Source organism: Hemiscyllium ocellatum, chromosome 36, assembly GCF_020745735.1.
Source record: "Hemiscyllium ocellatum isolate sHemOce1 chromosome 36, sHemOce1.pat.X.cur, whole genome shotgun sequence".
Taxonomy (NCBI): domain Eukaryota; kingdom Metazoa; phylum Chordata; class Chondrichthyes; order Orectolobiformes; family Hemiscylliidae; genus Hemiscyllium; species Hemiscyllium ocellatum.
Genome location: NC_083436.1, coordinates 15112173 through 15124849, shown reverse-complemented (window position 1 = coordinate 15124849; position 12677 = coordinate 15112173). Strand labels below are relative to the sequence as shown.

At 42.4% G+C, this 12677-nt stretch overlaps 1 protein-coding gene across 1 annotated transcript in view; it reads right to left on the bottom strand.

The window, feature by feature from the left end:
- LOC132833283 (uncharacterized) overlaps window positions 1-12677 on the bottom strand; it is an 82910-nt gene that overhangs the window by 36231 nt on the left and 34002 nt on the right. The window contains exon 5 of the mRNA XM_060851446.1: window positions 6423-6565. Within this exon, the coding sequence (XP_060707429.1) occupies window positions 6423-6565 (143 nt within the window). The remainder of the gene's footprint in view (window positions 1-6422; window positions 6566-12677) is intronic.

Genomic DNA, 12677 nt, shown 5'->3' with positions numbered 1-12677 from the left:
TGTTTGGCATCATTTAGAATACTGTGTCCAATTTTGGGCCCCACGCCTCAGGAAGGATATATTGGCACTGGAGTGTGTCCAGCATCACATGGATTCATCACATGGATGATCCCTGGAATGGTAAGCCTAACATATGATGATCGGCTGAGGATCCTGGGATTGTATTCATTAGAGTTTAGAAGGTTGAGGGGATGTCTAATAGAAACTTTTGAGATTATGCATGGTTTAGAAAGGGTGGATGCTGGGAAGCTGTTTCCGTTGGGCAGGGAGACCAGGACTCGTGGGCATAGCCTTAAGGTTAGAGGGGGTCAATTTAGAACAGAAATGTGGAGACATTTCTTCAGACAGAGAATGTTGGGCCTGTGGAATTCATTGCAATGGAGCATGGTGGAGGCAGTAACGTTTGGTGTCTTCAAGGCAGGGATTGATAAATTCTTGATCTCGCAAGGAATTAAGGGCTACGGGGAGAGTGCGGGTAAGTGGAATTGAAACACCCATCAGCCATAATGAAATGGTGTGGTAGAGCTAATGGGCTGAATGGCCTTGCTTCGACTCCTATATCTTATGGTCTTATGGCAGCACCAGGTATGATGCGTTCTCATTCTGTTGCTTTGTCAGTCCAACCTCGCATCAGCTATGAGCTTGTGGCCTTGTTGTCCAGTAATCTGGAGGACTTTTTACATCGCATGAGAAAAACTCACAGGAGACTGGCACCCAGCCACCTGTCTTTGACCTTTTCTTCAAGTCGGAATGTCCTACTGGAGAAATAGAAATGTGTTGTCTTGACAAATGCAAACTAAGCAAAAGTGAGGACTGCAGATGCTGGAAACCAGAGTCCAGATTAGAGTGGTGCTGGAAAAGCACAGCAGGTCAGGTAGCATCTGAGGAGCAGGAAAATCAATGTTTCAGGCAAAAGCCCTTCATCAGGAATGCCAACCCTTGTCTGACACACCCCTGTCACACAAACCTACCTATCAGTGTATTTAGATAGCATCTGCTTGCACACTCAAGGTAAATCATCACGTTTTGTACGAAAGTGTCATCCGTCCTGAAACTCCTCACACATCTATCCACACAGTCTGCCTGTAAACTCATTCAAATATGTAGCCTAGTGTCCAGGAGGGATAATCCCAGGCCACCATGCCACTTACCAGGGCAGTCTGCATAATGTCATTGACGCTTTTCCTGAACTGGACTCAGAATCCTCAGTGAACCCCGGGATTGCTAACCTCCTTTGAAAGCCTGTCTGTGCTTTTTTGGTTGAGTGCAAGGTGTCCTGTTACTATCCCTCAGGAAGAGCATCTCATGGCATTCCCGGATAGCTTGGAGAAGAATCGATAAAGGCGCAACGCTAAAATAAAACTGCTTAAACAGCAGAATGGTCTACTCTTGCTCATATTTTCCAGAACCAGAATCTCTCCAGTGTAGAAACAGGCCATTTGGCCCAAAAAGTCCAAAGAGTATCCCACCCAGACCCATTTCCCTACCCTATTATTCTACATCTCCCCTAACCTACACATCCCTGAACACAATAGACAATTTAGCAAAACAAATTCACCTAACCTGCACACCTTTGGACTGTGCGAGAAAATTGGAGCACCCAGAGGAAACCCACGCAGACACAGGAGAATGTGCATACTCCACACACACAGTCACAAAGCTGGAATTGAATCCGGGTCCCTGGTGCTGTGATGCAGCAAAGCTTACCATTGAGACATCGTGCTGCCCCACAGTGATTCAAGATAATTCAAGGTGGATCACTTCACCTAATTTGCACAGAATGTCTTAAGTTAAAGTTAGCAATATTTTAGATGACTGTAACCCTAGCAGTCTGACAGAAACTAGCTGCAGTAACTTAACCCCAGTGATCCCACTGTCATCAGAACCTGCTTCTTTGAGAAAGCAAGCACCAGAGTCATAGTCATAGAGATGTACAGCATGGAAACAGACCCTTCGGTCCAACCCGTCCATGCCGACCAGATATCCCAACCCAATCTAGTCACACCTGCCAGCACCCAGCCCATATCCCTCCAAACCCTTCCTATTCATATACCCATCCAAATGTCTCTTAAATGTTGCAATTGTACCAGCCTCCACCACTTCCTCTGGCAGCTCATTCCATACATGTACCACCCCCTGCATGAAAATGTTGCCCATAGGTCTCTTTTATATATCTTTCCCCTCTCACCCTAAACCTACAACTTCTAGTTCTGGACTCCCCGACTCCAGGGAAAAGACTTTGCCTATTTACTCTATCTATGCCCCTCATAGTTTTGCAAAACATCTATAAGGTCACCCCTCAGCTTCCGACGCTCCAGGGAAAACAGCCCCAGCCTGTTCACCCTCCCCCTATAGCTCAAATCCTCCAACCCTGGCAACATCCTTGTAAATCTTTTCTGAACCCTTTCAAGTTTCACAACATCTTTCCAACAGGAAGGAGACCAGAATTGCACACAATATTCCAACAGTGGCCTAACCAATGTCCTATACAGCCGCAACATGACCTCCCAACTCCTGTACTCAGTACTCTGACCAATAAAGGAAAGCATACCAAACGCCTTCTTCACTATCCTATCTACCTGCGACTCCACTTTCAAGGAGCTATGAACTTGCACTCCAAGGTCTCTTTCTTCGGTAACACTCTATAGGACCTTACCATTAAGTGTATTAGTCCTGCTAAGATTTGCTTTCCCAAAGTGCAGCAACTTGCATCTATCTGAATTAAACTCCATCTGTCACTTCTCAGCCCATTGGCCCATCTGCCTGTTGTACCTAGAAGGCACAGTCTAACAACAATAAAAATAGAGAATGGGAAGGGAAAGAGAGAGGGACTTAATCAAAATAGGAAGATAGTGCATTCCAGTCCCTGCATTGCCCTTCTCTAAGAGCCTCAAGAGTGTTGGCGGACGTTGGCTGCTCCCTCTCCAAGGACACCAGGCACAAATGTAGCCACAACAAAGAGGCATGCCGTCAGGAAATATGGTCCCATCCACAGCCCATTGTCTGGACCTGTTGATGGCTACTCTAGCCTGGCCCATGAGGAGGTCAGCAGCAAAGATCTTTCTTGAAAATACAGATTAGGCTGTGATGGAATCATGAAAGATCTGACTGATGAAGTGTCAAACAGGAATGGGACTAGTCCAAAAATGGCAAGTTTTTTTATTGTCTCCTTCGTCGCCCAGGAAGAACATGTTTAGGTTTTAAAATGAAACATCGAGTTTCCCTGATCTGGCTCTCCTTTTCCTTCCCCCAGTCGCAAAGTTCTTGTTATCACCTAATAAAGTTGGAAGGGATGTCTGAGACCCAATGGAATAAGTGAACAAGTGATAGATATTTAATTAAGAATTAATTAGGTAAGAATTGGTTACATAAATATGGGGAGCTAGTCATCAGGGGGATGAGTGAGTTTAAAGGAAATAAAGCTCTCATTAAAAGTGTGGTCTTGTCGTCCGCTTAAAACCAATTATTCCTCGTGTGTAATGTTTCTGATCAATCCTCTCTTACCTAATCACATACCTGAATACTGGAACCAACCCTACAGGCCCATCTGCCCTACATCGCATTATTGCTTGTCTGACAACATAAGTTAAAATGTCACTTTGTGGAAGGTTGCCACAGAATAAACAAAAACCTCTTCTACATCTAATATAATCTCTCCCTAACCAACCGCCTAATAAGTCAATTTATAGAAAAACTTTCTAACTGGCCTGTTCAGAGATGTTACGACATCCAGTAAGTCCATTTGCAGCACGGCAAAAATAAGAAGGCATGACAGGATCAACTGACGTGCATTTCTTTGGAGGTTCTCGTAATTGTCTACCACATCCTTTGTGACAAAATTCGTGGACAATGGGTGGAATCTTGTTGAGGCAGCAGAGGTCTCTACAGTTGGCTGAGAGCCAAAGAAACAATTGCGTTCCCCCTGCTTGAAAAGGCCTGCTGATTCTAAAAGCAATGGGAGCCTTTGCTGGGTATTAGGACTCTAAGGACAGAGGTCTCACCCAATGAGAGCTGCAAGCCACAGAAGGACTGCTACTGGGAGGACACCCAGGATAGTAGAATATAAAGGAGTAAGGTCAGTAATTTGTGGGAATGATTTCTGAGTTTAGGTATTTCAGGGAGAGAGGAGTGCGGTGGTCAAAAGCAAAGGTGATTAGGTGGAGGGATGCATGACTCCATGGTGGACACCTTCCTTCCTTATATCCAGCTCCTTGGCCAGACGTTTATTGAGGGGGACCCCACCCTAGGTAACAAGCTGCCTACAAATGTTAGTCAAGCCACATGAGGTGACAAGCAACTGGGTTAATCCAAAGACTAGCTGTGTTCCTAAGTAGTCTTTCACTAATACAGGACTCTCCAGATCCAAACTTAATTCTGTTGTTTGTGGGATTTAGGTACGACACTAGCCTACATAATTATATTGTCTTGCTGCCTTTAGACTGTGTCCAGGAGCACAATATTGAGCCCAATAGTTACACCATATTATTGGGATCACTCTAGGTCCACTGCAAAGGTCTGATTGATGCACGGGAGAATGTGCACAGCTATTTCCATCCATATCCTGGCTATGACTTGCCCTAACATACCTCACAAGTAAAATTAAATCTTAAATATTAACCAAGAAAGAACCTCTGAAAAATGGTATCTCCTTTAAATCAGTGTTTAATACAGAGGCAATGCTAGTTTTAAGATTCACAAGCTCATCATTCACTCCCACATCTTCAAGATTCATTCTTGATGATTTGGCCAATAAGAACTGTCACTACACACCTTTTTGTTTTATAATTCATCAAATTACATGAGAATTTCCCTTGCTGTGCTAAGATGACTTTTTCCTCTATCCCCACCAGCCAGATATTTTCTAATCAAGCTGTTCATAGATGTCATTATACAACACTAAAGCCGGTGGGACATGAGCCTTTGCCTCCTGGGTCAGATTTAGGGACACTACCACTGTACAAGATCCCTCAACTAAAGTTTCTGTCTTAACAAGCATTTACCACAACCCAGTTGTGAAATTTCCACACTTAAAAGTGCGAGAGTCGAGTATCTGTGATGGCAACTAATACAGAAGCCTCACTGGCAAGATATTTACCCATCAATCAGCTTGTTAACAGCTGACAGTGAGCGAGTACCTCACCCTATCACAGGCATCGATACTGGTGAGCCAGGTTGCCACAAGCTGCCAGTCAATCAGAAGCTGCCAGCTTCTGGATCCTAAAGTCTACCAGTCATGGCCTATTAACCAGAGGATTCAGCCATGAGAAATTAAGTCCTTCTTTTCTTCAAACAGGATGGTAGCTGTGGGGAGAGGTCTTTCAAAGTTCAGCTTCTTTCCTTTCATAATTGACCACTTAATGACCTTAATTACAGGCAAATCAACTAAGTTGCCCATCGCCTGATTGCCAAGTTGGTGAGAAGGGTTGAGGTTTCTCTCCATGTCTAACTTACTGCATTATTTCCCTTGCCATTTCAAAGGAAGGAAAAATTGTACCTTGTCCTTTATTGATACACGCTATTAGATTTGTTTAATTCTTTTAGGATTTCAGAAAGTATTTACAATAACTGACATGCAAGCATTATCAAATAAATGATAATTCAGAATTATTTATGACAATTAAGAAGCACTTTTTGTTTTATTGAGACAACCTTGTACACTGGGGAATTCTTTGGATCAATAACATTCTGACTGCCTTTGGCTCATTTAATAAAACATTACCCTGACTTTGCTTTCCTGGCCTTACGCTGACTATAAAGGTCACATCAGCAAGTCTCTTAATCCATATGCCATGCAGCTGCAGGGTGTTACGAAGATCACTTGATTCTGCAACATGTAGTGAAACCTGCAAAGCAGCAAAATCTGGCATTGAACCGTATTTAGCCTATGTAAGTGTATTTCCCCTATCAACTTTTCCTTATCCCATTATATGACCTGCATTTTCACAAAACAAAGCAACATATTCAAATGCACAATGTTTAACCTCACAGATTCTTCCTCAAAAGGGCTGCTACTGTCATCCTCAAACCAGTTTCCTATCTCACCTTGGGAACCATCACTGGTAAAAACCCACTTAATCTGAGAATACATCTCAAGCCTTTTTAATCACTTTGCTCCCATTATAGATTATACATCTTATCCCTCTTCATGCACACATCTTATTTTTAATAAACATGCACTGCTTCTTATGGAGTCATATTACACCAGTTGGCTGTTAATGATTTTGTTACAAAGGTGGCCAATTATACAATTATACATCGCACAAACTTTGAATACATTTATGTTGGATACTCTTTAAAGTTTTGCCAGAGTGATCAACCATATTTCATCACAGTCCAACAATAGAATCAGTTTAAGGCTGTGTCTCAAGAGCAAAGTGAAATGTAAAAAGAATAATTTACACAACTGAATTGTTTTACATTACCTCCAATCAAATTTTGGAATCATACTTCTTGCTTGATAGATACTATTTTCTAAATATAGTACGATATCCTTATACTGGCATTCTCTAGCAAGTTTTAGAGGTGTGTTTCCACTTTTATCTTCAGTTTCTAATTCTACTCCACACTGCATTGAGAGAAAAATAATTTAAGAGCTTACAAATAAAGATAGCAAAATTCCAGAAACCTTTGAAGAGTTAGATTATAACTAACATTCCAAGTTTTAAAATTCATCTCAATAATATGTCACATTTGATTTTATGAAGACTTAACAATATTTCTACTTGTAGCTGGAAAAAAGGACAGTTTTGAGACTCAGGGTCAAAACTGATCTGAGATACTTGATGTTGTGCATATATAGGAAAACAGTGAATTATATCAAATGACATAGAAATGTATTGATGTTAACAAATATTAGCCAAAATGGAAATAATATTCAGGATAAGTTCCATGTAATCAGGTGCTAAATTGCTGCATGCAGTTGGCTGCAGTATCTAGCATTTCATGACCTGCTTAGAACTAATTAGAGCAATGTAAACAGGAAGGAATAGCACCTGCCAGGGATTCATGCTAAATATAAAGTAAAATCTTCACCGAACAAGCCAGCAGTGTCTGATCATTTCAAAATCAGAAAGGTACAGCCCACTAAATCAGTCAGATTTTACAACTTACTATCCTTACAACTATATTAAGTTTTCTGATTTCAGTGTACTGTACTTAGAATCTGAATGGGGATCTTCCTTGCTACATATACACATCCTACAGGGACTAGAGTTGATTTGAACAGACATAATTTTTACAATGTATGACCAAATGTATTTTAAACACAGTGAAACTGTAGCTAAATTAAAAAAAAATATATTCATGGTACAAGTCATTACGAACCAAAGAATGCCATTTTGCCTTTGCTCAAGGCATCAATTAAGCCTCTACTAGAGCACTGTGGCAACTTTAAATCTCCACACATGATGGGGGATATTTAAGTTTTGGAAAGAATCCGAGGATAGCATCGTGATCGATTTGCAGTATAAAACAATTTTGTTACTCAGACAGGGTTGTATGCTTTATAAAAGTGTACACTCAGGCAATTTTAAATCACTATTAAAAAGCAGCAAAGAGGCTACAATGTTTTCACGTGGACTATTATTTCAACTGGATAGGTTAGACAGGTACATGTTAAATAATTGCAAAATTAGATGGCAGGTATTTCTAAATTTTCAGAGAATAGTAGACCTCTTGAACAGATTACTGACTGATGCTAATTCATGGTATTCCTTCAAGAGAAAAATTAGGCCAGATTCTGGCTAAGGAGGAGGTCACCTCATATAGGAAGTGTTTAACCTGTAACATAAATCAGGGTCACATTGACCTTCTGGGCTTGTTTCAATAATTCAAAGAGGTTTTAGCATAATTAATTAAACATTTATTCTTATTGACTGAAGTTTCTATGCAATTGTTCATTCAATATATCATGTTTGTACACAAATCTTTCAGAAAGTATCAGATTTAAGATAGGATAGTATAACAAATGCATTTAATAGAATGAGTTGCAGATGACGATGAAGATTCATGTTGTATTTGATTATTGCTAAAGAAACACACATTTCATTGAAGCTTCTCATTTTGCACTCATCAGAATGATTCGCAAGTAGGGTAAAGAGAAAACAATACTTATATTAAATGAGAGTGGACTGCTGATTGGTTGGCAGGTTGACTCTTACTTGTAGAGGTGTTGTCATGGAGAATGCATTAATAATGACTGACAGTTAATTGCTAAGCCTTATTTAAATTTTAAGCCAAGCAGGTTGATTCTAATTGGTCGAAACATTTTCTTGAGAAATAAACTAGAGAATAAATGTCACAAATTTTGTTGAGTTGAAACAGATATAGTGCATGCCCATATTCTTTCTGTCTACAACTCATATCTGACAGCCAAGGCTCCCTGATTGGGCTGCTACCTTGGTCCAATCAGGAAATTCATATTCTATGAGGTTCGACTGGCTAACCTTTACAATCACTACATAAGTTATTTATGCACCTTGTAAGCATAATGCTGAAGTAGGATGCAATAAAGCCATCCTTTGGGATAGTGTTTTCTCTGATCAGGCTGTTTCTTGCAATATAATGTGCAGACTCATGAGAGGACCTAAGACATTTTGCCTATTGCACAAATGCTTAATGTCGTATGTGAACTTCAGTGCTGGCAAGATACCACTGTGTGGCATATGTCCGAAAGACTGGTGGATATAAGCAGGAGTGTCAGAGGTACTGTTCACTCAGAGTTGGCTCTGAGGAAGCTGGATCAGTGTCAAGGACTCTCCACGTGTAAGTAAAGGATGACTTGGCGATAGGATACCGGCCTCTATGGAGTTCTTTTAACTTGGGCCCTACTTCTGAGGTTACTGATGAAGTTAACTTAGTGCTTGGAATTGTGGGAATCCCAATGTTTGTTCTAATATGTGAAAGCATGTCTGTGATAGGCAGTAGTAAGGGGCACACTAGCTGATTTCTCAACTAGGATATCAAGGAGAGAAAACTCATTTGACTGCTCCCTGGCTACTCTTGCTGTATACTGTGCAAATTCATTAACAAGCTAACTCTGTCACTTTTGGTCCTGGAAAGTATCCAACTTTCCTCAATGCTACAGTTGTCCATTAGAAATCTACAAAATAATATTTTCCAGCTTGGATTCCATCTTATCAATACATGGAAAGTTATAATTTTTTGCAAAGAATTGCAAATTGAAGACCAATGCAGTTTTGTTTTAGCAATAGACATATCTACTACACAGTCAGAAATAGTTACCCAAACAGCTGGTAAAGTTCAAATTTCATCCACAATCTTACTATTACATGAAACCATTCAGCTTGACGGGGACATTTAAAATTGAATCACATTGCAAATCTTCATAAAGTAATCTGAAAGCATGCTAGAAAATGCAATGGCAATACACAAAGACAGAATATCCTAGCTAACTGATAACCTTTTAAGGAGATTCTTGCACTTAATTAGGTACACTTAATACTGGATTTTGCAACTCAACATTATTAAACAGGTGAGCTGTGGGCAATTAATTTTGTCTCCAAAAAGCAAGTCAGAGACAAGGTTTTGAAGATTGGACTGTCATATCTCCTCATTTGCCATCAGGCAATTCCTTAGAGGCTACCAAGAGAACAGACCCATTTTTGAAAGCAGAGCGGTAGTGGCAATTGAGGAGGATGGCACAATGATTAAATACAGAGAGGCTGAATGTTCTTCCTGTCTTCATACTCGGGCAACTATTTGTGAGCAAACCTGCCCTGCACTGAACTGTCTATTAGAGGGCATGTATAAACTTATGAAAGCGATGGCAAGTAAAAAACAATTTCAAGCCTGTCCACATTAATAATGGCTATAGTACCATGGTTAAACATTTCTCTCACTTTCTTCAGCCACACACAGAGGGTGTATCAGCCACAGGGACAGGGGACACATCAATCAGAGGGACAGTGGGTTCATCAGCCACAGAATCAGACATCACACCAACCTCAAGACAGATGGTAAATCAGCCAGAGGTTGCAGATTCTGGCACTTAAAAAAAACCCATCACTGTTGCAAATGAGATAGCGCATACCTCCTAGAGGCTGTGCTCTTATCAATGTCATTTCTCATTACATCCAACTACACATCAGTATGGTAATATTATGCAACTGGAAGGCAAAACTGATCAGATCTTAAGTTCAAATTTCACTTCACTGATGCTGAGGGAACAATGTCCTATTGAGTAAGAGTCTGGAGTCTGAAAGGAGAGGGAACAGTCTGTATTCAGAGACAGGTGTACTTGCCTCTAGTACTGTAATGTGAACAGAAAGGTTTTGCAGAAATGGATGGTTGACACTTTTGAGTTGAGGAAAAAGTGGAACCAAATCATAAATCACTTCCCTCTATTCTGTACAGATATATTGCCACTAGAAATCCCTGCAGTCATCTGGAGGACATCAGCAAGAATACTAGTGACAGCATCCACTTCTGCAGCCAAAGAAATGAAACAGAACTCCAAGAAACAAAGTACCAAAGTCAATCTTTTATACATTGGATCCAACTAAAGTTCAGCACTGGCATTCTGCAAATAGAGATACTTCAGAAGGCAATGTGATATAATTTATTGATGGAAAAATAATGCCTTACTAAAATAGAATTCAATTATTTGTTTTTGATTGTGAACAAAATTATTGAGTACTTCACAAATTTTGCAAAGGAGAACCTTCAATTCTTGTGATTTTAACAGTGAACATGCCACAAGATTTTAAAACATTTAATATTGAGATTACTTACAGTGTGGAAACAGGCCCTTCAGCCCAACAAGTCCACACCGACCCGCCGAAGCGCAACACACCCAGACCCATTCCCCTACATTAACCCCTTCAGCTAACACTACGGGCAATTTAGCATGGCCAATTCACCTAACCTGGATTAGTGGTGCTGGAAGAGCACAGCAGTTCAGGCAGCATCCAAGGAGCAGCGAAATTGACTTTTCGGGCAAAAGCCCTTCATCAGGAATAAAGGCAGTAAACCACTGACCTCTACACCACTGAAGCCAAACGCCAACTCGAGGACACCTCTTCCTACTGCCCCCTCAACCATGACTCCACCCCCCATCACCAAACCATCATCTCCCAGACCATACAGAACCTCATCACCTCAGGAGATCTCCCACCCACAGCTTCCAACCTCATAGTCTGGGAACCCCGCACTGCCCGGTTCTACCTCCTTCCCAAGATCCGCATGTCTGACCACCCTGGCCGACCCATTGTCTCAGCATGCTCCTGCCCCACTGAACTCATCTCTACCTACCTCGACACTGTCCTATTTCCCCCTAGTCCAGGAACTCCCCACATACATTCGAGACACCACCCACGCCCTCCACCTCCTCCAAGACTTCCGTTTCCCCGGCCCTCAACGCCACATCTTCACCATGGATATCCAATCCCTCTACACCTCCATCCGCCATGATCAGGGCGTCCAAGCCCTCCATTTTTGACTCTCCAGACGTCCCCAACAGTACCCTTCCACCGACACTCTCATTCGTTTGGTCGAACTGGTCCTCACCCTTAACAATCTCTGCTTTGAATCCTCTCACTTCCTCCAGACCAAAGGGGTAGCCATGGGCACACGTATGGGCCCCAGCTATGCCTGTCTCTTTGTTGGCTATGTAGAACAGTCGATCTTCCGTAATTACACCTGCACCACTCCCCACCTCTTCCTCCGCTACATTGATGACTGCATTGGCGCCACCTCGTGCTCCCGCGAGGAGGTTGAGCAATTCATCAACTTCACCAACACATTCCACCCTGACCTTAAATTTACCTGGACCATCTCTGACACCTCCCTCCCCTTCCTGGACCTCTCCATCTCCATTAATGATGACCGACTTGACACTGACATTTTTTACAAACCCACCAACTCACAGCTACCTGGATTACACCTCTTCCCATCCTCCCTCTTGCAGAAATGCCATCCCATATTCCCAATTCCTCCATCTATGCCGTATCTGCTTCCAGGAGGACCAGTTCCACCACAGAACACGCCAGATGGCCTCCTTCTTTAGAGACCGCAATTTCCCTTCCCACGTGGTTAAAGATGCCCTCCAACGCATCTCGTCCACATCCTGCACCTCTGCCCTCAGACCCCACCCCTCCAACCGTAACAAGGACAGTACGCCCCCCGGTGCTCACCTTCCACCCTACAAACCTTCGCATAAACCAAATCATCCGCCGACATTTCCGCCACCTCCAAAAAGACCCCACCACCAGGGATATATTTCCCTCCCCATCCCTTTCCACCTTCCGCAAAGACTGTTCCCTCCATGACTACCTGGTCAGGTCCACCCCCCCCACAATCCATCCTCCCATCCTGGCACTTTCCCCTGCCACCGCAGAAACTGTAAAACCTGCGACCACACCTCCTCCCTCACCTCTATCCAAGGCCCTAAAGGAGCCTTCCACATCCATCAAAGTTTTGCCTGCACATCCACTAATATCATTTATTGTATCCGTTGCTCCCAATGCGGTCTCCTTTACATTGGGGAGACTGGGCACCTAGCAGAGCGCTTTAGGGAACATCTCCGGGACACCCGCACCAATCAACCACACCGTCCCATGGCCCAACATTTTTCCCCCTCCCATTCTGCCAAGAACATGGAGGTCCTGGGTCACCTTCACCGCCGCTCCCTCACCACCAGACGCCTGGAGGAAGAACAC